Source organism: Gekko japonicus, unplaced genomic scaffold (assembly GCF_001447785.1).
Source record: "Gekko japonicus isolate JY-2015 unplaced genomic scaffold, Gekko_japonicus_V1.1 scaffold298, whole genome shotgun sequence".
In the NCBI taxonomy this organism is placed as follows: domain Eukaryota; kingdom Metazoa; phylum Chordata; class Lepidosauria; order Squamata; family Gekkonidae; genus Gekko; species Gekko japonicus.
Genome location: NW_015163615.1, coordinates 607,105 through 630,856, shown reverse-complemented (window position 1 = coordinate 630,856; position 23,752 = coordinate 607,105). Strand labels below are relative to the sequence as shown.

At 46.5% G+C, this 23,752-nt stretch overlaps 1 protein-coding gene across 1 annotated transcript in view; it reads left to right on the top strand.

Moving 5' to 3' along the window:
• Positions 1 to 23,752, top strand: part of CDHR4 (cadherin related family member 4) — a 45,856-nt gene that overhangs the window by 8,506 nt on the left and 13,598 nt on the right. Inside the window, exons 2-12 of the mRNA XM_015407374.1 lie at positions 5,543 to 5,790; positions 8,170 to 8,256; positions 9,811 to 9,992; positions 11,397 to 11,559; positions 12,217 to 12,308; positions 12,576 to 12,671; positions 13,705 to 13,808; positions 15,473 to 15,609; positions 15,761 to 15,944; positions 16,930 to 17,077; positions 17,420 to 17,522. Of these exons, the coding sequence (XP_015262860.1) occupies positions 5,543 to 5,790; positions 8,170 to 8,256; positions 9,811 to 9,992; positions 11,397 to 11,559; positions 12,217 to 12,308; positions 12,576 to 12,671; positions 13,705 to 13,808; positions 15,473 to 15,609; positions 15,761 to 15,944; positions 16,930 to 17,077; positions 17,420 to 17,522 (1,544 nt within the window). The remainder of the gene's footprint in view (positions 1 to 5,542; positions 5,791 to 8,169; positions 8,257 to 9,810; positions 9,993 to 11,396; positions 11,560 to 12,216; positions 12,309 to 12,575; positions 12,672 to 13,704; positions 13,809 to 15,472; positions 15,610 to 15,760; positions 15,945 to 16,929; positions 17,078 to 17,419; positions 17,523 to 23,752) is intronic.

The following is a 23,752-nucleotide window of genomic DNA, read 5'->3' as shown; positions in this document are numbered from 1 at the left end:
TTGTGAGGTAGGTTAGACTGAGAGAGAGTAGTTGGCCCAGGGTCACCCAACTTCATGTGCTACAGTGGGAAGCTAAATCAAAGTCTCACAGATCCTAGTCTGGTTCTGTAACCACTAATACCACAATGGCTCTTTATTTATTAAGAAATATAAAAAGAGAGAATGAGTAAAAGATGGAGACTCCTTTCTTCTCTCCCTCTTCCCTTCACTACAATGGTTTAGGGATCTCCACTTTCTCATTTTTAATTCTTCAAACCCTGGGCACTCCTTCTCTGTCATGTTGTAATGCAAGAGTCCTTATCAAACTTTTTTTAGGGGTCAGGACCCTCTCCTCAATGCAATGCCCCCATACAATAAACTTTTGGGTTTTATTTTGTTTTTATTTTACTTAGACATTTACCGTCCTGTTGTCCTCTTTTCCAGTCCTGGAGCACATATTTCCCACATCTTTATACAGTTTGTTCATTGCAATCCACCCTCCAAAGCAGCCATTTCCTCCAGGGGAACTGATCTTGATGGCCTGGAGATCAGCTGTAATAGATTTCCAAGTGCCAGCTGGAGGTTGGCAACCCTAATCTGACCCCTGAATGCTTTCTACGAAATAAGTCCAACTGAGTTCAATAATCCTTAGTCCCTTCCTAGTGTTTTTGGACTGCAAGAAGATCAAATCAGTCAGTCCTAAAAGAAATCAACCCTGACTGTTCCCTGGAAGGCCAGATAATGAAACTGAAGCTCAAATACTTTGGCCACCAAATGAGAAGGGAGCACTCCCTGGAGAAGACCCTGATGCTGGGAAAGACTGAAGGTCAAAGAAGACGGGGACGGCAAAGGATGAGATGGTTAGACAGTGTCACAGATGCAGCGAACATGAAATTGAGCAAACTTCAGAGGACGGCGGAAGACCGGAAGGCCTGGGGTCGCGAAGAGTCGGACTCGACTGTGCGACTGAACAACAACAAGTGTTTTAGGATTACAGATCAATTGCCTCTCCTTTGCCGAATGTCTACCCCCCCATTACTTACTTATGGCCTGGACAATTGTACTTGGACAATTGTACCTGGACAATTGTCTTGTCCCCCAGTTACCCTCCAGGCTTGAAGAAACAGTGAATTTAAGACTCAGCTAGTTCCAGTTGCCCATTTGGCTTTTTTCTTTTCCTAACTATGAACTAGGAAGTGATGGGCAGCATTGATTGTTAAGCCCTGCCCAGCCCTGCCCTGTATCATTAGCAACCTTACTTGGCAACCTAAGGAGGCAGCGATACAGACCGCTCTGGCTACAGACATAGCTGCCTTGCATAATGGGATCGGGATGGCCCTTGCACCTCTCACTGCTCCTCACTATTTGTGCTAAAGGTAAGACTCAGCCCCAGCCTCAGAGGTGAAGATCCTGACCCTGCAGTTGTTCATTATGAGATCTCCTGCCCTCAGAGTAAGTCTCCTCTGCAAACTATAGGTCCCAGGAGAAGTCTGTCCTAGTAGAATCAATCTAATGTCAAAGGGTCCTTTTCTGCAATTATATTTTTATGAATTATATATGGATTTGATTTATCTGTCTTTTGTAGCCACAGGCATTTTTTATGAATTATGTATGCATTTGATTTATCTGTCTTTTGTAGCCACAGGCATTTTGCCAAGTCAGATATTTTGTTATAGAGATATTGCCCTTAGATATAAACTTCTATCTGGGAAAATGCAATATTTCCCCCCAATTGCTCATTCAACACTTTTAGAAAGGCAGTGTCCTTCGGGCGAGGATCATGAGCGGCTATTGAGAATAATTATGATGACATTTCTGTTTAAGTGCTACAGTTCCTCAGGCATTCCATTTTGTAACCTTTTAAAAATTGTTTGTTTGTTTCATTGTTTGAGGATGTACATTTCCACGTAGCCTAGCTCGTAGGGGAATGAGCATATGGCCAGATTATTATTTTTTTACAGTAAACTTACTTCTACTAATATTAATGCCTATTACATAGCCTCCAAGGGGTTATTTTGTTACTGTTGCTGAAACCTCATTTGTTGAAATGCTGCAGGCTGGCCAAAAATGAAGTCCAATGTGTTTGGTGTGATTCTGTAGAAAGCCATGTCTGTCAAGTAGTTCTACTAAGATTGCTGGCCAATCAGGAAAAGGAAAACCTAGCCATCGATTTCAAGCGCAGACAAAGTTAGGTGTCTGTCAGAGTATTGCCCCAGTCCCTCAAATCTCTGACAAGTTTCCTTTCTGTGACCGTGGGATAGACCAGGTGTCCAAAAGTGATAGTTCTGCCTTCTTTCCTAAAGCGTCTGACCTAATTTTAGTATTTGTGATACACTGAAATGAGACAGGCAAGGTAACCAAAGATGCTTTCCCTTCAAGAGTTCCCACAAGATGCCAGCACGGCTCAGCCCTCGATGAGTCAGACCTTCTGGGTCGCATATTAAGAAGGATGAAGATTAGGGTTGCCAGCCTCCTGGTGAGGCCTGGAGATCTCCTGGAATGACACTTGACCTCCAGACTACAGAGATCAGCTGCCCTGGAGGAAATGGCTGATTTGGAGGGTGGACTCAATGGCATTATGGCCCAGTGAGGCCCATCCCCTCCCCAAACCCTGCCCTCCCTGGGCTCCACCCCCAATTTCCAGGAATTTTCCAACCCGGAGCTGGCAACCTGGAGAAGCTATCATGTCTTCCTTGTCAGGATTAGGATGACCAGAAGCAAAGGAGAGCAGACTTTCAGTAGCTATGTAGAAGGCGGCCTTTTAAGCAAGGGCAGCTTTTTCTCACACCCACCTAACAAAGCTGCTTGTGCCAACATTCCTTCTCCTGCACAAATATTAAAGATCTTGTTTGTGTCTGATCGCTCTAGTCAGGATGCTTGTTTGCTGAGATGCTGGAGGCAAGGGTGGGAGGGAGGGAGAAACAGAGCTAAATCCATAACAGAAAATTCTGCACCAAGTGTTGTTTCTGGATATGAAACACTCAAAGTATGCTAATAGCAGGTGACTACAATAACCTTGTATTTCCCCCCCCTCCAGATGCAGTCGTCATCATCGCTGTAGGTAAGGATGGAGACCTGTCTACTTCAGCATTCAACGGCTTGTCATTGGTAGTGGGGAGAAGAAGATAACCTCACGCAGGGCAGGAATGAGCTTTGAAGCACAACAGCTGTGAAAACAAAGCTGAATGTTCTTAATGTGGGCAAACATGGGTTGTAGCCAAGCATGTGTGTGAGAGCCCACGCACCTCCAGATGGGCATACAGAGACCTTTGTGATGACACACTGTGAATGGGCTACATTAGGACCAAAGCTTTGCTCTCAGATTAAGTTCCTTGGTACCCACCCCCTGCAAAAGAATTGCTCTCTAGGTGTAAATCAGGTCTTGTCAACTCTTGAATATTTGAGGACCGTTCCAACCCGAGGTGCAGGACAGGTGGCTGTCTAGGGTACCAGAGTTCAAGAGGCACAAGGCTATTCTTTTGAGAGAGGAATACAATTTCTATAACTGCTGAGACAACAGAGATTGGACAAAGGAACGAGTGTCCCTGTTATGTGTTTTCCCAATTGCAGAGCAAAGGGGATGCAATTGGGAAAGGCCTTAATTGGGACATCATTGTCCCCATAGGACTATAGCACCCACCTCCCCCAAAAAAGTTACAAAATGGCACTATGATGAGCTTCCAGATGAATGTGCTTCATTTAGAGGAGACAAGAGTGCAAATTTCTGGCCTTTTAATGAACCCATGAATCAGGTGCCATGTGACTTGAACCCAGAACCTGGAGCCAAACATCTGGGCTTCTGGGCCAATCTCCTCTGCACCACAGCACCCATCTCAAGATGGCCAGTGAAGAAAAAGCACACCATTCCTGGAGGGACCCAACAAGAGCTGCAGGGAGCAGCTGACAGAAGGGCCTAGTAAGATCTAGCCTGAAGATATAAAACTGCTTCCTCCAGACTGGTATGAAGGCTGTGCTAACTTAGGGGGCAAGGGGGAGGGCTTCTGCCTCTTGTGATTTTGTACCTTGCATCTGCCTTGGATGGCCTTTTAGATTCTGAACCTCACTTGATCATGCTTCTGCCTAGCCTCAGGGTTGCCTGCAAGACATTTGGCTTGTCCCTGATGTTGTTTTGCTGCTTCTAATGAACATTTTTGCCTATCTCTGCCTCTTGCTCGAATGCATGTTCTTCTGTTCTGCCTGCCCTGCTTCTGCATGATCCCAGGTCTCAGAAGTGCATTAGGCTACCATTCCATGCATCTGGCAAATACAAAACTCATTTGAAACAAAACATATTGAGATAAAATGTGTAATGTATTTTCAGACTTACTACATGGAGACAATATTCATTTCCAGGAAACAGTCTCTCAGTTTGGAATGCCTGTCTAACCACAGGTTTTTTGCTATATTCATTAATGATGAAAGGAAGATTTTCATGTTGCAATGGCTATGTTCCATTCATTATTGCTGGTGTAACAGAAGCAAATTAGTAAACTGATGACATTTGTTAATGTGGATCATTCTGGTGACTGTTCCATGTGGTGCCTGATGGAAATTTGTCCAGCACAATTGCAAACTGGTGGAGACCATTGTCCTTGCCTCTGAAGAACTTGCAGGGGTAGTGGAGAGAAGTGAGGTGGCTCTTCATTGTTGACTTCAGCCTCATATTTGAGGATGTTCTCTCATCCTCAATTTCTCATCAAGAGAAATATCTCCTGAGACTCAGATCTAAAGCCCCATCCATCCTGCCCAAACTTCCTGGCTGTGGTAACTGCTTCCTACTCCTGCTGCATGCTAATTCAAGGCAGTGGTGGATGGTGGTGGGGAATACTAACCATTCTGGAATCTGGGCCCAGTGATGCTCCTAAGGTTGCCTTCTGGAGATGTGAATAATATGTGCTGAACCCTTCACTCCCCCCCCCATTTTACTGCCGCTCCTGCTTGGGTCAGGCTAAGACTGGAGATGCTGCTTGTTGTGTCCACTGACCACCACCGGAGGTCAGCGCATATCCCTGAGCTTCAGTCCTGAACAACAATGGGGACTAGGATTCTAGTCCCTCCACTGGGGAACCAATGGGAACCGTGGCGGGAGATTCAAACCCTCCAATGGTGACCAGGGGTGTGTCCCCAGGTGTGTATATAGTTAGCCTGCCGGCCGTTTGCCGGCATGTCTTGTTGTGTACCTAATAAAGCGTGCTATGCACCACGTCGTTGTCTGTCGTCCATCCATGCGGCTACCCACTACATAACACTGCTGACGAGGATGGGATCCAGCCGCATCTGAGACGGGCCGTCACGAGGAACCAGGAGAACGCGAAGCTGCAGATCCGATGAGCGATCCAGCCAGCAGTGCAACCGCTTCTCCCGCAACCCCTCCGACGCGCACAATGGCTACCGCTCCGGGGCTAGGGCTGCTTCCGCCCTTCGACATAGCCCACCCGCAAGACTGGGCTTCCTGGGTCCAGGGCGCCGAGTCCGCACTAGACTTCTACGACGTCACCGACGAGGGCAAGAAGCGGGGATTCCTCCTGGCCTCCTGTGGCACCGCCGTGGTGTCCCTGGCCAGAAGGCTACTCTCCCCCACCAACCTTGGCGATTGCACCTTCCAGCAGATCGTCAAAGCGGTGCAGAATCACTTCGCACCCAAACCCACCGAGCTGACTTGCCGGGTAACCTTCTACACCCGCAATCAGCTGGCCGGAGAGACCGCTGCGGAGTTCCTCGCAGAGCTGCGCCAGCTTGCTGCCGACTGCAATTTCGGAGCACACCTGGAGGATGCCCTCCGTGACCACTTCGTCGTGGATAATATTTGCTGTACCCTTCCCCCCCCCCCCCCCCATTTTACTGCCACTCCTGCTTGGGTCAGGCTAAGACTGGAGATGCTGCTGAAGCGCCTTAATGCTTTTGTCTGCTGCTGTTTGGCTGTCATTCAGCCCCCAGAAGCCATGGACTTGAAAGATGGGCTGCTGTCAGAGTTGCCCACAAGACTGCTCCCTCATTCATCCTGCTTTTTCAAGGCAAACTCCTCCTTCTGCCCACTGTGACACCACCAGACATTTCCCCCTTACCGTACTCATACTCTCTCTTGGAGATGTGCTTTCTCCAAGGTAGCTGAACATTTTTATTAGGGATGTGCTGTTTACTACTTCTGCTAATCAAAATGTAACCTGAAACATGGCCATTCTTCTAATAACATCTGTGCTCCAAATCTGAACAGATTCCTCCCCCAGTGTTCTGATTAGTATTGGAGTTGGAAATATACTGATTGTCTGACAGGTATTGTGGTATCTTTCTGACCGGTTTGTTTCCTGGGCTATGGGTGGCAGAAGGGGAAAGGAAAGGAGAGAGTGACTCAGCAGCTGTGTGGATGACAAAGACACTGGCATTTCTGTGCATGGCATCTTTAACTTCCACTGATTAGTGTACCATCTCAGGCTTACGGGGCATTGTCTGATTCTGTGTAAGAAGCATGGCTCCTGTTTATATGAACTATATTATTCTTTGGTGCTGCACTCCCTGGTAAACAGCCATGGACAAAAGTTTGCTTACTTCCACTGAAAGATAAGCTGTGCAGCATGACAAGAGAGAGCTAGAGGATTCTGGAGAGGTAGCATATGAATTCCCTACATAAACAGAGGCTCAGACCTTCCCAGTCCCCTATTGCAGACTGGAGGGGACATACGCAGGAGACAAGCACACTAAAATCCCCTTCCTCTGCAACAGGAGAGGTAAGCATGTTATTGGCTTCCAGTAGAAGACAGGGATAGGCAGCGGCAGGTGTGTGTGTGGGGGGAATAGGTGCATCGACCATCTGCTGGGGAGAGAAGCCAAGATGTTGCTTGCACCCTCTCTTCCTGGCAGGCAGATGAGGCATTCTGCAGATGGGATGCATGGAGGAGGTTGAGAGGGCTGAGGTTGAAATTTGGCAGGGAGAATCCCTTGTCTGATGGTTATAATCCCTCAACATGAATCTTACTGGGTGGAAAACAATTACAGCCTGATGGGCCTGTATTCCATTGTAATAGAAAATGAAACAAAAGAACACAACAACAAATGAAACGAAAATGAATATAATTTTTAAAAATAAAAATGAAACAAAATGATATTTTTTAAAAAATCCATCCTTATTTTTCTCACCCTTTTCGAAGGGTCCGAAGGGCTTTGAACCAAACTAGATGTTGCCTGTGACACAAGCAATGTTCCCTCTTAAGTTGTGGAGTCTTGTGAGCAAAAATTCTGCTTTGTGAGCTCCTGGCATTAAAGTTGCGAGCGAGTGATTTGGCTCCTGCATAAATTAGTTTGCTCTGAAGCCAGTCTTCCTGAGCTAAGACAAAAGTGTGTGAGCCGGAGGCTAAAAAACTGTGAGCTAGCTCACACTAACTCAGCTTAGAGGGAATACTGGACACAAGTCAGGCTCTGGGTGCCCAACCTACTTCTCTGTCCCAAGGAAGAACTGGGGAACTTAACTTTAAAGTGCTTCATTTGCCCTGACCTGGATAGCCCAAGGAAGCCCAATTTCATCAGATATCGGAAACTAAGCAGGGTCGACTCTGGCAAGTACTTGGATGGGAAACGTCCTTGAAATACCAGAGGCGGGAGGCAGGGGCAGGCTTTATTTAGCCACCACTCTGAATAGTCTCCAGGCCCCCGGTAGGAGTCAGTCACCAGAGGTCGCCATGACTTCCAGGTGCACACACACTCCCACGCACACATGCACATATGAAAAATACAAAAAAACCCCACCCCCCAAAAGTGATTTGTTGCTCTGTTGGGCTTCAGAGTGCTGTGAGGGGGGAACAAGGGGCTTCCAGCTTCCTTACTGTTTGCGAAAGAAAGGGCTAAACAGGCTCTCCCCTAGCCCTAGTGGCTATTTCTACTGATGAAAAAGGCATGGAAGGGAAGGTGGAAGCAGTGCTCTGGAACCAAGTACTTTGGAGCCAAACAGAGCGATGGGACATTTTCAAGGTAAGCTCCCCCTGTGTGACAGTGAGTCAGGTGGGCACCAGTATCCTGACTTGTGTCACACGTAATGCCTAGTTTGGCTCTTAAATGAGCTTCTCTAGGTAAGCGGTTCCATTCTCAAGCAAGGTGATTCAGTGGGTGATAGCTTAAGCAGATCATTTGCATTTGGCTCCTTTCCAGTCTGATTTTAAGCTTGGGTATGGGACTGAACAGCCTGGGTTGGCCTGGCAGATGACCTGTGCCAGAAGATGGACAGAGGGAATGCAACTCTGTTGATTCTCCTGGACTTCTCAGTAGATTTCAGTACCATCAATCATGGTATCTTTCTGGGCTGGGTCTGGGAAGCACTGTTTTGTTGCGTTTCCAGTGCTCCCTGGAGGGTAGGTTCAGAAGAGGGTTCTGGGGGACTGCTGCTCATCTCCTTGGCCTTTGGCCTGTGGGGTCTTGCAAGGCTCCATTTCATCACCTGTGCTCTTTAACATCTACATCATCCCGAGATGTGGGCTGGGTTGTCACCAATATGTGGGTGACACTCAGCTCTATCTCACATTTCCAGATGATCCCAGGGAGGCTGTAGAAACCCTGAATTGATGCCTGGAGGCAGTTTTGGAGAGAATGTGGGCTAATAGACTGAAGCTTAATCCTGGCAAGATAGAAGTGCTACTGGTGATCAGAGTGAAGGTATCGTCTGTTCTGAATGGGATTGCACTCCCCTTGAAAGAAAATGTCTCTAGTTTGGGAGTGCTTCTTGGACCCAGGCCTACTGCTGGATAAGCAGGTGGCAGCTGTGGCCAGGAGTGCCTTTTACCATCTTTGACTGGTTAGCCAGCTGTGACCTTTCCTGGGCAAAAACAGATCTGGCCACCGTGGAGCATGCCCTGGCTACATCTAGATTAGTTTGATTCATTGCACAGCTCTCTACATGGGGTGGGCCTTGAGGAGTGTTTGGAAACTTTAGTTGGTGCAGAATACTACTGCCAGGATGTTGACTGGAGTGTTCTTTTAAGATGTGGTTTTATTATGTATGTTTTTAGTATGTTTTGATAGTTTATGCTTCATCAATATGGACTGCAGCATATAGAATGCTTTAGGTTACAGCTCGGATTCTTATGCTGTAAGAAGGTATGCCATCTAATACCGGGTACTAAATGTATTAGATAGAAAAGTTAGCTTTTTTATTTCTCTGTTGCTAAGCTATAGAGAAGGAGCTGCGGTGGCTCAAGTGGTTAAGACGCTGAACTGCAGGCTGTGGAAGGTCAGTAGTTCAGCAGTTCGAGACCCAGGGTGCCGCATGATGGAGTGAGCTCCCATCTCTAGTTACAGCTCTTGCCAACCTAGCAGTTCGAAAGCAAGTAATTGCAAGTAGATAAATAGGTACCACTTTGGTGGGAAGGTAACAGCGTTCCATGTGCCTTGGTGTTTAGTCATGCTGGCCACATGACCACGGAAACGTCTTTGGACAGCGCTGGCTCTTCGGCTTTGAAACGGAGATGAGCACCGCAACCCTAGAGTCGGATTCGACTGGCTTTCGAGCAAGGGAACCTTTACCTTTAAGCTATAGAGAAGGTACAGCATAGTGATATCCTTTTTAAATCCTTTATATAAAGGTCTGCTTTATTTGTGTGTGTTTAACCTCAAGATCCTGCAGCAGGGCTGGGTGCCATTCAGACCAGAAGGAGTAGTGACCCAGGCTTGGGTCTCGGACAGAGACAGACGAACAGTGCAATCCTAAACAGTGCAATCCTTCTAAGCCCATCGACTTCAGTGGACTTAGAAAGTTGTAACTCTGCTTAGGATTGCACTGACAGGGTTTTACATTGGTTTCATCTTGTCATGGGACTAATTCTCTCCAATGATTTCTCTCTGCCACAGAGTTCGATGACCTCCCACGTACTGTTGAGGTGGATGAAAATATGACTGCAGGAGTTGTGGCCAGCTTCACTGTCAATTGCACTACACCCTCAAGCAATGGACTCACCGTAACTTTGGAGACCATTAGTCCCACAACCACTTTTTTCAACTCACCAAATGCCTTAGGCAATGGCACCTTCCAGGTACAAGGGGGGTTGTAGATCTGGGTCCAATCAGTGCAGTACCTCAACGTCTTCAAGACTGAGACATTTTTTCACAAATGACCCATAAGAGAACAGGGATGCTTCCTGTCTGTGACATCCCATGTAGACATTTTAAGGAGAACGTCTATCTGGGACTACTGGATAGAAATTGCTGCTGTCCTACTTGACTGCAAGCTAGGCTTTTCCCATCCGAAAAAGATGAATGCCACTGACAGATGCCAGAGTATTTAACAAACATATTTCAATTAAAATGTATCCAGAAGAAATGAACAAATGAAATATGCATTTTTGGTGTCGTGTCATGGGGCACAGATTTTATTAAAGAGAATTGACTTTGTTTTGCTCGTTGCTCAGCATTTAGCTTGTAAAAGAAATGCAGGATACATGAAACTACAACTGTAAAACTACTCAAATTGCCAAAAAAAACCACCCAACCCTTGAGAATGGTAGTTCTGTGAAAGAGCTGGGGAATTTGTAGCAGTCCTAGGAAGTGCTAGGAAAGCTATGGTTGTGGTCAGACATGCCATTTGGCAGGGTCAGGAAGTGCTCCTATTTCATCCATTGATATTTGAAACAGAGTTGCTCCATCAGACATCCCAGTACAATCCATTTCACTGCAGGATCAGCCCGTCACCGCACAATCAGATGGCGTGGACGGGCGAGGGTTTTAATTTTTTTGCTTGTTTTTGCGCATGCGCATAAATGAGGGTGCCGGTTTTTGCACATGCGTTTTCCAACTTCCAGGAGTCGATTCTCCACTTTGACCACTCGCCAATCCTTCCACAGAGCACTGTGATCCCCTTGGTTCACAGTGAGCTGTGGTTGCCTGACAACCTCCACTTTCCTGCTCACTTTCAAAGCTGGCCTAAAGATAGGGTTGCCAGGTCCAATCTTATCTCCAGTGGGGGAATCAGGGGGCGTTCCAGGGGGTGTGTGGCTACCCCCGCCGCGATGACGTCACTCCGCATGACATCATCGCACCCCGCTTTCCCCCTATCATTAAAGGGAAACATTAAAGGGAAATGTTAAAGGGGGGAAAGCAAGGGCCAAGTGCCCCTGCCTTGCAAGAGGCAAAATCACCTCTTGCAAGGCAGGAGCTGACAGCCCCCAGTCGGGAAGAGTGGGTGCCCAGTGCCCCTGTCTTGCATATTCCCAGCTATGATCAGAAGTAGTGGTAATGTGGGGGGGGGGGCAGGGCTCCTGGTCTGCCTCTTGCAAGGCAGGAGTTGACGGCCCCCAGTCGGGAAGAGTGGGTGCCCGGTGCCCCTGCCTTGCGCATTCCCAGATATGATCAGAAGTAGTGGTAATGTGTGTGTGTGGGGGGGCAGGGCTCCTGGTCTATAGTTCCTGATGGCTGTTGATCTTCCTTGTTCTGATTGCTAGGTAACCCTTCGCCCAGGCACTGACCTGAATGCCAGGGAGGTGAATCAGTATACCTTGACATTCAAAGCAGCATGCCCAGGAGAAGACTCCGTTACTAGTCAGCTTTACATTCAAGTAAAAGAAGTAGACAGATTAGAATGTGACAACACATTTATTAACACAGGTAAGACTGGCTTGGTTGCCTAAATCTGGCAATTTATGTATTAGCAGATTTATTAGCAGCAGAGAGGGATTATTTTCCAGGGGCAGGAGGAGATGTTCTGGGAAACAGAATTTTCTGATGCTGTGGCTGGATATAAGGCAGAGACTTGAGAATTTGAAGGATTCTCTAATGATGTCCCAAGTAGGGGCAGGGGATAGTGAGTCTGGGGGCGGATTATAAGGGATGTGATTTATCTTTCAGTATCTGTTGGCAGAATTCAAGAAATAATCCAATCCCACACTTTGGAGATTGCTTTCAATAACCTTTACTGCAACAGGATTAGCAGAAAGACAACAGCTGACTGCAGGCCACTGATACAACAGAGAGGCCCTCAGAATACAAGCACTAATTCACACTAACACACAGGAGAGAGAGAAACAACAAGACATAGGGTGCACTGCAAGAGAAAACATTCAATAAACCCTGGACACCTGAGAATGCACCACAGCTCCCCCTAGGGTACAAGTAGATTAAAACAACTCTTCCAGATGAGCAGAAGATGGTCCGGGGATGTTTAGACCAGTGGGAATCTGAGCTAGTGGAGAATGCTAGAGCAGTCAGAGGGGCACACTTTAATTGGAACACAAATCCTTCCCAATGCCTTCTTCTTTCCTACAGCTGCAAGACCATTACTAGTTCCTGAGAATGTTGCTCCTGAAACTGTCATCTACACAGTCACACTGAAGAGGCGAGGCAGAGGCAGTTTGACAGTGAGCATCATGGTAGTGGGGCAACAGCTGGAACGTGGTTGGGAAAGGATTTATTAGCAGCAGGGAGGGATTATTCTATGGGGGGGATATGGGAAAGGGAATTTACTGATGCTGTGGCTGGATATAAGGCAGAGGCTTGAGAATTTGGAGGATTCTCTAATTATGTCCCAAGTAGGGGCAGGGGATAGTGAGTCTGGGGGTGGATGATAAGGGATGTGACTTATCTTTCACTAAAGTCTCCTACTGACTTGTTCTTCTCTCATACAGTTTGCCTTTGAAAATGGTTCTGTGCCTTTCACCTTAAATGCAATAGGAGAAGTGCTTGCACCTGCCACAGGTTTGACTCGCACACAAGCTGGTAAGGTGTGTGCCTCTATTTAATTCATGGACACAGCATAAAGGGGTGGGTGGGGGGATAAGCCCACAAACAACCCAGCTAACAGTAGGCCAGAAAAGACTGGAGTAACTATTCGGGTCTATTCCAGAAACACACGTAATCCAACTGTCCTGTAGTATATATGCAAACTATATCGAAAAGCATTCACATGAAAAGTCATAAAGGACCAAATGCATTTCAACTTCACAGTCATCTTCAGTGGCCTCTAACACATAAATATCCTATTCCTTCATAAATATTTATGTGTGTTCAATACAAAGAAAATAGATATAAAAATATAAACACACTCAATATCTAATTGAACTATTGAGCTCTGCCCTTTCAATAATGCTTTACGGGCTTTTTTAAAAATAAAACTAAAAATATAAAATGAAGAAGAAATACTATTTAAAGACCTGCGAAGATCATTCAATTGAAACAGCTTTCGTCCTTTATGATTTTTCATGTGACTGCTTTATTACTTATGAATATTTTATGTATTTGTTAGACAGTTGTTTAATCTAGATTACTTGTGATTCTGGAGTGGATTTGACAATCTATGTGTTCCACTCTAAACTCTGTCTTGCATCATACAGAGGCTAACTTGCCGTGTGAAACTGTTATTGTGCCCATTACTCTCACTACCTTTTCACCCTCAGTCTTGTACCCTGTTTCTAGACAACTAACCCTGTTACCTATCGCTGCTGCACTGAGGTCACAATGCACAAGAAACTCGGAGCCCTTCCAGCCACATTCCTCATGTTCTGCCTATCAGGGAACTCTCCCACCCAATCCTGGGGCTTCTATAAAACTCCATTCATCCTGACTAGTAGTGTAGAATTTTACCCGTCCATTGAAAGTCCATTGAAACCAAGGAAAGTCCATTGAAAACAAGGAAAGTCCATTGAAAACAAGGAAAGTCCATTGAAACCAAGGTCCAGCAGAGTGTTGAGAATCTACATCAGATTAGGCTTGAATCCCTTCTACTGGCAGATTTATCACATGCTGTTTCCCCTGCAGCTATTCCAAATGAATATTGTGGTCAGTGATGGCGATGGCAGAAGCTGCCGCAGTCTTCTGATGGTCCAAGTGCAGCCTGTTTACCACAACACAGTCAATTTCACGTGAGCTGGGTGGACTGTTAATTGGGGAGGGTGAAGAGGGACACAAAGGCTCAGGCTCCAGATTCCTTATCCTGTAGATCTGAAGCTTGGACAGTGGACAGGTGTGGGAGCAGGTGTATCCTCACTGGCACTTTGCTACACATATTGGCCTGCATGGCACGATGAGAAAGGTGTGCTCCAAGGTCCCTTGGAATGGAGCACAGCAAAGAATAGTGGGTCTCATGTGGCCATAGGTGATCTGAGCGTTGTACCGCCACTATGCTTTGTGATGTTGCAAGTCATGTGCCTTTCAACATGAATGGTACTTCACTGGCATTCCAAACAATATCGCCACCAAGGAAACAATTCACCTTTTGAGCTGGGGCAATGAGCAGGGGCAGTTTTATCCAACGGGCAACAGGGGCAGCTGCACCAGACCCTGCACTTGGGGGAGCACTGCTATGGTCCCAGCCCCACCCCCAAAGGAGGGGGGAAAGAACAGCAGGTTTCTGCTGCTGCTTGTACCTGCTCCATCTGGGGCTCAGGCAGCTAGCTTCTAGCAGCAGCGGTGACTTCTGCCCACCTCCTGCAAAGTGAGGACCACTCCTTGTTTGGCCCAACTGGTGGTAGCTAGCGGGTGGGTGGCAGTGATTCTGGGACTCCATCTTGAACTTTTGTCTAGGGCCCCAGAATCACTAAGACCACCCCTGGCAATTAGCTGGTAACAAGGGCTTCCACACAAGCCATAGCACATGTGGAGCTATCCTGCTCCCTCTTGTACTATGATTAGGTGCGAGCAAACTCTCCACAGTCCAGTGCTCTGACAATCCTTTGAGCTGCCAAAACAAAAATGAGTAGCAGGTCTTTGGTATCCCCAAGTTGCTACTTCTTCCCACAATAGGGATGCCAGACGCCCTGGGAGGGCAGGGGTCCCCTGCTGCCAGGCCCCACCTCTCTGTTGCCAATCAACTGGCCAGCGGGGGGGGGGGAATCCCCCCCCAAGGGAGAAACACTGGATGTTTCAGCAACATGCCTACGTGACTTCAATGTGACCTGGAAGTGACATAGGCACGTCGGGGGTATTGGGGCAACGCTCTGGTTTTGGGGCAAAACTCTATGGTAGAATTAGCTTCCCGGTAAGCCCATCCCCCGCCGGCTGCCCGGAGGGACCTGGCAACCCTATCCAGCAATGATTCTTCAAACAGGGTGAGGGTACATGTAGTTCCACAGATCTGGATGTTAGAGTTGACATTCGGTAAGGTGGTTTTCCTGTGTAGACTCAGGGCAGATATATGGCTTGCTCTGCCCCCATGGCCCTGAACAACACTGAATAAGCGGTGTGCTGTATAATCCTTTCTGAAAAACATCCACCCTTCATTTAGATTGGGTTAGAGCAATTCTACCAGCTCTGTATATGCTGAAGAACAGAATGGGCTTTGGGAGGCTCAGAAGGGCCTCTTGAGGCATTGCTGGCCCTTTTTCAGGTCACGCACATTGCGAGGGTTGCACTGGTCAGCCAACACTCCTTATATGAACAGATCTGATGCCTTTGCTCTTAAAGTTCTTTGCTCATACTCAGTCTTTGAGCAGTGACCTTAAAATATGAGTAGCCAAGGTGGACAACAGGATTTGTGTGGGCTGCTGATTTAGTAGTAGAGACTCACACTGCTTTCTTTTTGATTCAGGGAGTCATCGAAAGCAGTCTCTGTGTTTGAAAACACAGGTCCCCTCCAGACTATCACACAGGTCCATGCCCATGGAGAAGGGCATGTGCTCTATGAGATCATATTTCCGAGCACAGTCTATTTCACCATTGGCTCGGGTAAGGGTGGTCCAAGTGGGGGCAGCATGGCATCCATGTGGCCTCAGGGAGGGCTGGGTGGTCAGCCACATGACCTTCAAGCAATGTCTGCTTTCTGTCGAACAGCCCCTTAAGGGGCTGGCTCACCTCAGCCTCTCTTGCCTGCATGCAGAGACGGGTGAGATTAAGAATACATACAACATAGATTTGGACCGCAATCCAGAGCTGGCCCAGACCTTGCTGGTGGTGAGAGCCTATGATATGCTCCATCCCTCCGATAGTGCCACCATCACCGTCAACATCACTGTTCAACCCCGGAACCTGCAGGGACCCGTGTGCCAACCTGCCATTTATGTGTAAGTATCTGGAGGGTAATTAAGCCTTGCAGTAGTTTGAGCCAGTTTAAAAAAAACCTGGGGCCACGACCAAGACTGTGGTCCTTTCCGCATTTGCCTGCCACTCCAGATTTTCTCAGTGTTTGAGTCGAGGCAATTTAAGTCCATGGTGAAACAGTGGCTGATTTCGCACTAGAGCTGCCTCGATGTTGCGCCGCCGTTTGCCCCGATACTATTGGTCAATTTCACACCCGAAGCGGCAGGGCTGCATTTTGACTCGCGGCTTCGCCCGATTTCCCCCGCAGGTTCGTGATCCTGTTTTCTGAGGATCACAAAACTGCGGAGGAAATCGGGCGAAGTCGTGGGTCAAATACAGCCCCGCGGCTTCGGGTGTGAAACTGACCAATAGTATTGGGGCAAACGATGGTGCAACATCAAGGCAGCTCTAGTGCGAAATCAGCCTAAAACATAAACTTTTGACACCAGAGTCTGGCATGACTGGTGGTAGTGCCTGCTATTTCTAGAATCCTGGATTAAAAAGAAGGTTGAATTCAATTTCAGTGCAGAATTGCTTGGAGGACACCACAGTGAACATGGATTAAAAGGAGAGTGCAGAAAGGGCCTGTGAAGGGTGTCTCTCCGTAACTCCATATGGGGGTATTGGTCACCATAGTATTCAAAACATTAGGGTGCTTGGGTACAAAGCCTTTCTCTGAGAAGACAGTAAGGTCTATGTGTTATTGTACTGGTTGGGAGACAAGGTTATCCTTGATCTAAAGATTTTAAGAGTTAGAGAAACTAGAGCACAGATACTATGTCTAAATGCAAAGCAGATACGTAACAATGACTTGATTGTGATGCCTTGCTATTCCTGTGCTCTGTGCCCTTCTGTCAACAGTGAAATGCTGTTAGCTTCTAAAAAACCGAGACAGCCAAAATCAAATAATTTTTTCTACCCTTCTGCATCCTCTAACCCTTGTGACTGGCTAATGCTATTTAATCCCAGGGCTGAGATTCCAGAGGATTCTCCCACTGGGATGAGCCTGACAGCTCTGTCTTGTGTTGATAAAGAGAGAAACAGAACCCTTCAGTACCAAATGGAGACCAGCCAGATCCCTCCTGGTAGTTTTCGTATGGAACGTAATGTGCTGCAGGTGAGCCTTCAGAATGGACCACGTCCTTACATCTGTGTAATCAGGGGAAGGGGAAAATGATAAGCAAGGGCTTAGGCTTCGGTAAATCCTTGTATATCTGCTTGCTCGGGCAGCATTGCGGTTAGTGAAATCTACACCTTGAAGGAGTCCTCTTTCAGCCATATTGTTGGTACCTTGAGCGTAGTCGAGGGATCATATCTATTAACAGGAGCTTAAGCATTGTCCTCTTTGCAGACGGAGCATCTCTCTTTAGCACAAGACACCATTTGCTTCTGCTGGGGCTTAGTGCCTGTGGATTAATGGCTACAGGGTTTTGACCACTCTGTGTGTGGGTTCTGGCAGGTGAACACCACTTTGGATTGTGACTCTGTAGCCATGGCCAGTCTTGGATTCCAGTACCGGGCCACCATTCTGGTGACAGACAGTGGAAGCCCCCAACAAACCAGTGAGTATCTTCCCATTGTACTGTATAATGCCATAATCACTAAAGACCATTACCCAGGCTCTATTGTGATTTTAATGTATTGTATATTGTTTTAGAGGCATTGTTTTATTGTTTATATTGTTGTAAGCCGCCCTGAGCCGCTTCGGCGGGAGGGCGGGATAAAAATCAAATAAATAAATAAATAAATAAATATTGCAGGCGTGTCAAACATATGGCCCATAGGCTGGATCTGACCCCTGCAAGGCCCCAATCTGGCCCAAAAGCAACTGGCTGTGTGCTGCTTCCTGTTCCTTACCTCACAGCCCCATTTGGCCAGTCTCTCCTACTTCCTGCTTCAGAGGAGAGAAAGAAAGCCTTCCCTCAATTTGCTCAGGGCTCCTTCCCCCTCCTCCTCTGGGGAGGGGGAGGAAAAGAGCCAGAGAGTGTGGGGAAAATGGCATCTCGTGGGACTTTTAAGAAGACCAGCAACATTTTATTCCAGGTATGACACTTTTTCTTCAGAGAGGGAGGGAGACGGAGCCAGCTAGCCAGACAGCCAGCCCGCCAGCCAACCAGAGTGAAAGGGAGCAAGAGTATAGCAGCACCTTAATGACTAACAAAATTTGTGGCAGGGCATGAGTTTTCATGAATCACTGCTCACTTCTTCAGATACAGCTGGAATGTGAGCCCATCTGTCCTTATATCTGGGAGAGTGAAGTGATTTCAGATGCCAAAAGACAATAGCAGGCATTGGTAATGGGAGAGGAAACCTAGGTCTCAATTCAGTCCAGGAGTTTGCAGTGTCTTGAGCTTCATCATCGGTTGTTTTTGGAAGGTTTTAACTGTATTTTTATGACATGTTTGTAAGCTGCCCTGAGCCCGCCTTGGCGGGGAGGTCGGGGTATAAATCAAATAAATAAATAAATAATCTCCCTTTGAAATTCCTTTGTAGGAGAACTGCTACATTCCTAGGTCAGCAACCGAATGCCCTGGAAAATTAAAATGTTACGCCACTGTTTTTTGAATTTTGTGATTTCTAATAGTGGTAGAAAGAGTAAGAATCCAGTAGCACCTTTAAAGACTAACAAAATTTTGGTAGGGTATGTACTTTTGTGAGTCACTGCTCACTTATTCAGACTTATTTCCATTTATTCTTTGCATCCTCCTGGCCTGAATCCTCCTGTACCAAATTGAGACCTAGGTTTCCTGTCTCATTACCAGTGCTGATATCTCCACCCCTCTGCATATCACACTTAATCCAATCACGCCTGCTATTGCCATTCGACATCTGAAATCCACTTTATAAAGTTTATACATTTTATGGCACACATGGCCCGGCCCAACAATGTGAGATTTATGTCAGATCCAGCCCTCGTAACAAATGAGTTTGACACATCTGCTCTATTGGGACTTGGCTTTCTTAATTCTGAATGCAGAAGGTCGTAGGCATTTGGGAAGCTCAGCAGATTAAGCAAAGGATCAACTTGCTGTGAGAAAGTATAAATGACCTCTCAGTGTTATTATCTGAACTGTACAAATAACGTATGTAGCTTTCTTGGGAAAGATAAAGATGGAATGTCTGTGGCTGTCGTCTGGAGGACTAGGGGATAAATTAGAATTGGGATCTAAGAGCCAAGTTAATGAAAGTATGAGGCAGCCACATGTTGAACATCAGAGCTGAATTATGGGCAAGGCTGTGCATGCTTGGTGCTTTTGTTTAAAAAAAATATCAAAATTTTTCATTGAGGCAACCCAAATTCCAGTCTCAGCATTCCTAGAGATTACATTTCCTCATGTAACATTGCCACTAATTAAGAGGATTGCCCTAAAAATGTGTTCAGCCTTGGCAGTAAGAAGCCTGTTTCCAGTATAAACTGAATTTTGGATTGATAGCAGAACTACAGTACACACAGAGACATTTCTTGTGCTAGTAGGTGCTGCGCTCTTGGCTTTTGTGAGCCCACTTCCTGCAATAAGAGAAACTGAATTGTGTGTTACCTGTATACTTTTTTTCTTTTTGGCCATCCAATTGCAGATGACTTATGGCGACCCCGTAGGGTTTTCAAGGCAAGAGACATTCAGAGGTGGTTTGCCCTTGCCTGCCTCTGCATAGCGACCCTGGACTTCCTTGTTGGTCTCCCATCAAACCAGGGCTGACCCTGCTTAGTTTCTGAGATCTGACAAGATTTGGTTAGCCTGGGTCATCCACATCAGGGCATATACATTATACTTTATACAAATTAAGCACATTTACCAAAAAAAACCCTACGGTATGCAAAGTCTCATGCCCTGATCATTGAACATCCTATTCAGCCTCTACTCTGACTCCTGAGTTTACTAAGCATTTTCAAGAGTCTTGCCATGAGCCTTAGCTTTTATTAAAAACAAAATAAGTTTCTAATCCTTCTGCCTGCCAAAGTAGACTTGAAATTGCATGGTAAAATTTCATGAAACATTGGATATCCATGGTCAGGTCTCTGATGTGTAACAGCCTCAAAATGCAGCCATGGGAGTATTGGGATATTTGGTTAAGACAGGCCCCGGTCACACAGGAGGCTTTGATCCGGGAGAGGGATGGATCGGGGGCACATCAAGCGGGCGTGATCACACTGCAACATCTTGGAAGCGGCGCGCACCCGTCCCCGATCCGTCTCTTCTGGCTGAAGATGCGTAGTAAAAACAAACCTACAAAACACTACTACCTACCGTAAAATCCGTGGCACGGGCAGCCGTGTGATCACCAATGCACCCATCTCCGGCAGCATGCGAGGCCCCCTGCCGAACTGTGCAGGAACACACATGCACAGCTGCCTCGCCTCGCTCTCCTGTCCGTGGCTTCCCCCTCACATCTGGGGAGCATATGTGTGGCAGCTCGGGGGATCTTTCTGATCCCACTGCCGCGCTTCTCTTTTGCTGCGGCTCTAAAAAGCCGCACTTCCGCCCTGGCTTTTCCTGCGGTGTGACCAGGGCCATAGCAGAGTTTGCCAAGTTATAGAAGCATGACACTAAGTGCAGTAAATAAATCTCCCAAGAAGTATATTGCAAAAAAAGTAAATTTACATTTATCCAAGTAGATCCAGTTCACATTCAGGCTGCAGTTGAAAGGAAGAGAAAGAAGCCTAATCTAAAGAGTACTTTCCCTATCACAAATGGCCAGCTTGTCTGGCATTCATGTGTGCGGGAGTATGAGGGCAATTGTATCCACAGGAGAGACCTGCAGAGACATGTGTCTCCATGGAAGGCCATGTAAAGTGAGTGAGAGGACAAAGTGAGAGAGAGGAGAGGTTACAGGGCAGCTCCCAGGTTAAGACAAAGGGAGGCATCCCATTCAAGGAGATAACACCTATACACACTTAGAGTGATGTAGTGCCCCGCCCCATGTCCAGGTATACTGAGTCACTAGGGTTGCCAGGTCCTCTTGTCACCCTGGTTGGGGGGATTTGGGGGATGTTCCAGGGGTGGGTGGGGACACCTCCAAGCCCCACCCCCAAGAGCAACCACTCCCCTGGCCACCCCTCTCCCTTCCCTCCTGCGCAATTTAAAGGGCTTCAGCTGATTGACAGGGACCACATGGCCTGGTGACCAGCTGGAAGGCCCTTTAAATCTTGCAGGAGGGAGGGAGGGAGGGAGGGGGTGATCACGGGTTGCATGCTTGGCTTGCAAAAACACCCTTTAAAGTGTTCCAGACTTGCTCAGAACAATAGTGGAATCAAAGGACCTATATCGCTTTGATCATATCTGTGTGTTCTGTTCTTAAGAGCAGATGACAGTTTCCCCTTCCTCCTCGTCCTGTAGGGTGTGGGACCAAGTTTCCTGCTAGGGCCATCCATTAGGCTTGCAAACAGTTTCTCTTCCTTTAAGGGTGATTGGATAGAAAGAGAATTTGTATTCCACTGCAGCTCACGTTCCATTTCTACACAAACCTGAAGAAGCGACAAAGTGATGCTTGTTTGTATCGATTTGCCATTTGGGAGTAAAGAGGTTTCCCTTGCTCGAAAGCTAGTTGAATCCGACTGTAGGGGGTGGTGTTCATCTCCATTTCCAAGCCAAAGAGCCAGTGTTGTCTGAAGACGTTTCTGTGGTAAAAATAAAAAAAGGGTTGCTAGGCCGGAACTATGCGATCAGACACCCCAAACGCCTTGAGCGCACGAGGTCGTGATCAGACCTTCAGAAATCCATGCCAAGACTGCATGGATTATCTGCCACCAGACTTTCTCAGGTAGCAAAAAACACGCAGAATAGTGTGGTGGGGGGGGGGAGGAAATGGGAGGCAGACGACTGGGGCATGACAGGCAGATGTTGCTGTCTGATCGTGCAATTTAAATCTGTAAGGGAACAGCAAGGGCAACAGATTAAACTGACCATCTGAACGCACCCCAAAAGAGAAAACTGTTAAGTCAGAAGAAGTCCCCAGATCTTAGTTGCCTGACCATAGTGACCAAAGAACAGTGACCAATGAACAATCAATTAAATAGCTGTCTGCAAACAAAGCAAGATATAGCATAGACATACAAAGGGTATGAAATCGACACAGAGTTGAGCATTTTAAGTTTCATTGATCTGAGTGGAAATGACTTAATCTCATACTTCCTCACTGAATTCAGTGGAGCTCAGACAGGTTTGTCAACTTCCAGGTGTGGCCTGGAGATCTCCTGGAATCACAACTGATCTCTGAATGACAACTATCGTTTCCCTCTGGGGAAAATGGCAGGTTTGGAGGGTGAACTCCAAGGCGTCATATTGAATTTCCCAAGCCAGAGTTGGCAACCGTTAGCTCAAATGAGCTGAACTTAGCTGAATTGTGACCAAGGTGCTGTACAGAGAGCTAACAACCCTCAACAACTGTACAGCATGAAAGTCCTAGTTAAACAACAAGGAAAACATCTAAATGAACTGTGGACATTTTAGAAATCACCTATCCTGAAAGCTGTAGCTGACTGCAAAAGGGCCATGCATTTATCAATAACACTGGGAGGAGTATAAAATAATAACTGTGTTAGTTTGCAGAGAACAAATCAAGAGTGTTGACAGTTCTGGAAAGGGATGCATTGCGGTCCTGGTTAGCAAACTGAAAGAGGCAATCAAAAAGCTATTGTTGGTGGAAGCTGTTTTGACCTCAGTACTTCCCCCAGGGACTGGTACATGAAAGGAGATGGTTTACTAAATAAATATGTCATGGACAAGCAACAACTACATGCGATCTTTGAAAAACTAACAACAAATAGAAAGCCCAGCATAGACCACCCACAAAGGCTATGGAGCAACTATGGTATGGTACACATAACAATTGATTTGAGAAGTGTTAAGCTTCTCAAAGTCACAGAAGAAAAGAAATGACATTAAAAATATGGAAATGGTACAGAAATCTGCTGTAAAAATGACATGCAAAGAAATGTGGCTGTGCTCATGTCTTTACAAGGAAAATTCATGTTCCTAGTAGGTTTACGTACAGGAGACATGACCTTACAATGCAATTCTATGCAGAGTTACTCCATTCTAGGCCCACTGAAATCATTGGTCTTAGACTGGAGAAACTCTGCATAGTGGCTTGTGCTGTAATAGCTGCTATCATTCTGTAAACAAAGAAATGAATAAATAAACTGGGCAAATAATTTAGCATTGAAGTCCATGATGAAAATGCAGAAAAATAGCTATTCTGTTGGTTTGTTGTAAGCTGTGCCTTTCCAGAATCTGGTCCACCCTTGAACATGTACAGACTATACATGATGGTTGCAGATCTATTTATCTATTAGATTTTACCCTGAACTTCCTACAAGGAATCATAGAATCATAGAATGTTAGATTTGGAAGGGACCTTGCAGGTCATCTAGTCCAGCCCCCTGCACTTTGCAGGAGCATAGCTGAAAGATAGCTCTACATACCTACAACATACCCGAAAGATGGTCGTCCTGCCTCTGCTTGAAAATGTCCAGTGAAGGAGCATCCACCACCTCCTGAGGCAGATCGTTCCACTGCTCAACCACTCTTACAATTAAGAAGTTTCTCCTGATATTTAGCCGGTAATGACTCCCTTGTAATTTCCACCCATTAGATCTAGTCTCGCAATCCAGAGCAAGAGAGAATAGATCTTCTCCATTTTCTACATGACAGCCCTTCAATACTTGAAGACTGCAATCATGTCCCCTCTAAGCCTTCTCTTTCCCAGGCTAAACATACCCAACTCTTTCAGCCTTTCCTCATAAGACTTGGATTCCAACCCTCTCACCATCCTGGTTGCCCTCTTCTGGACA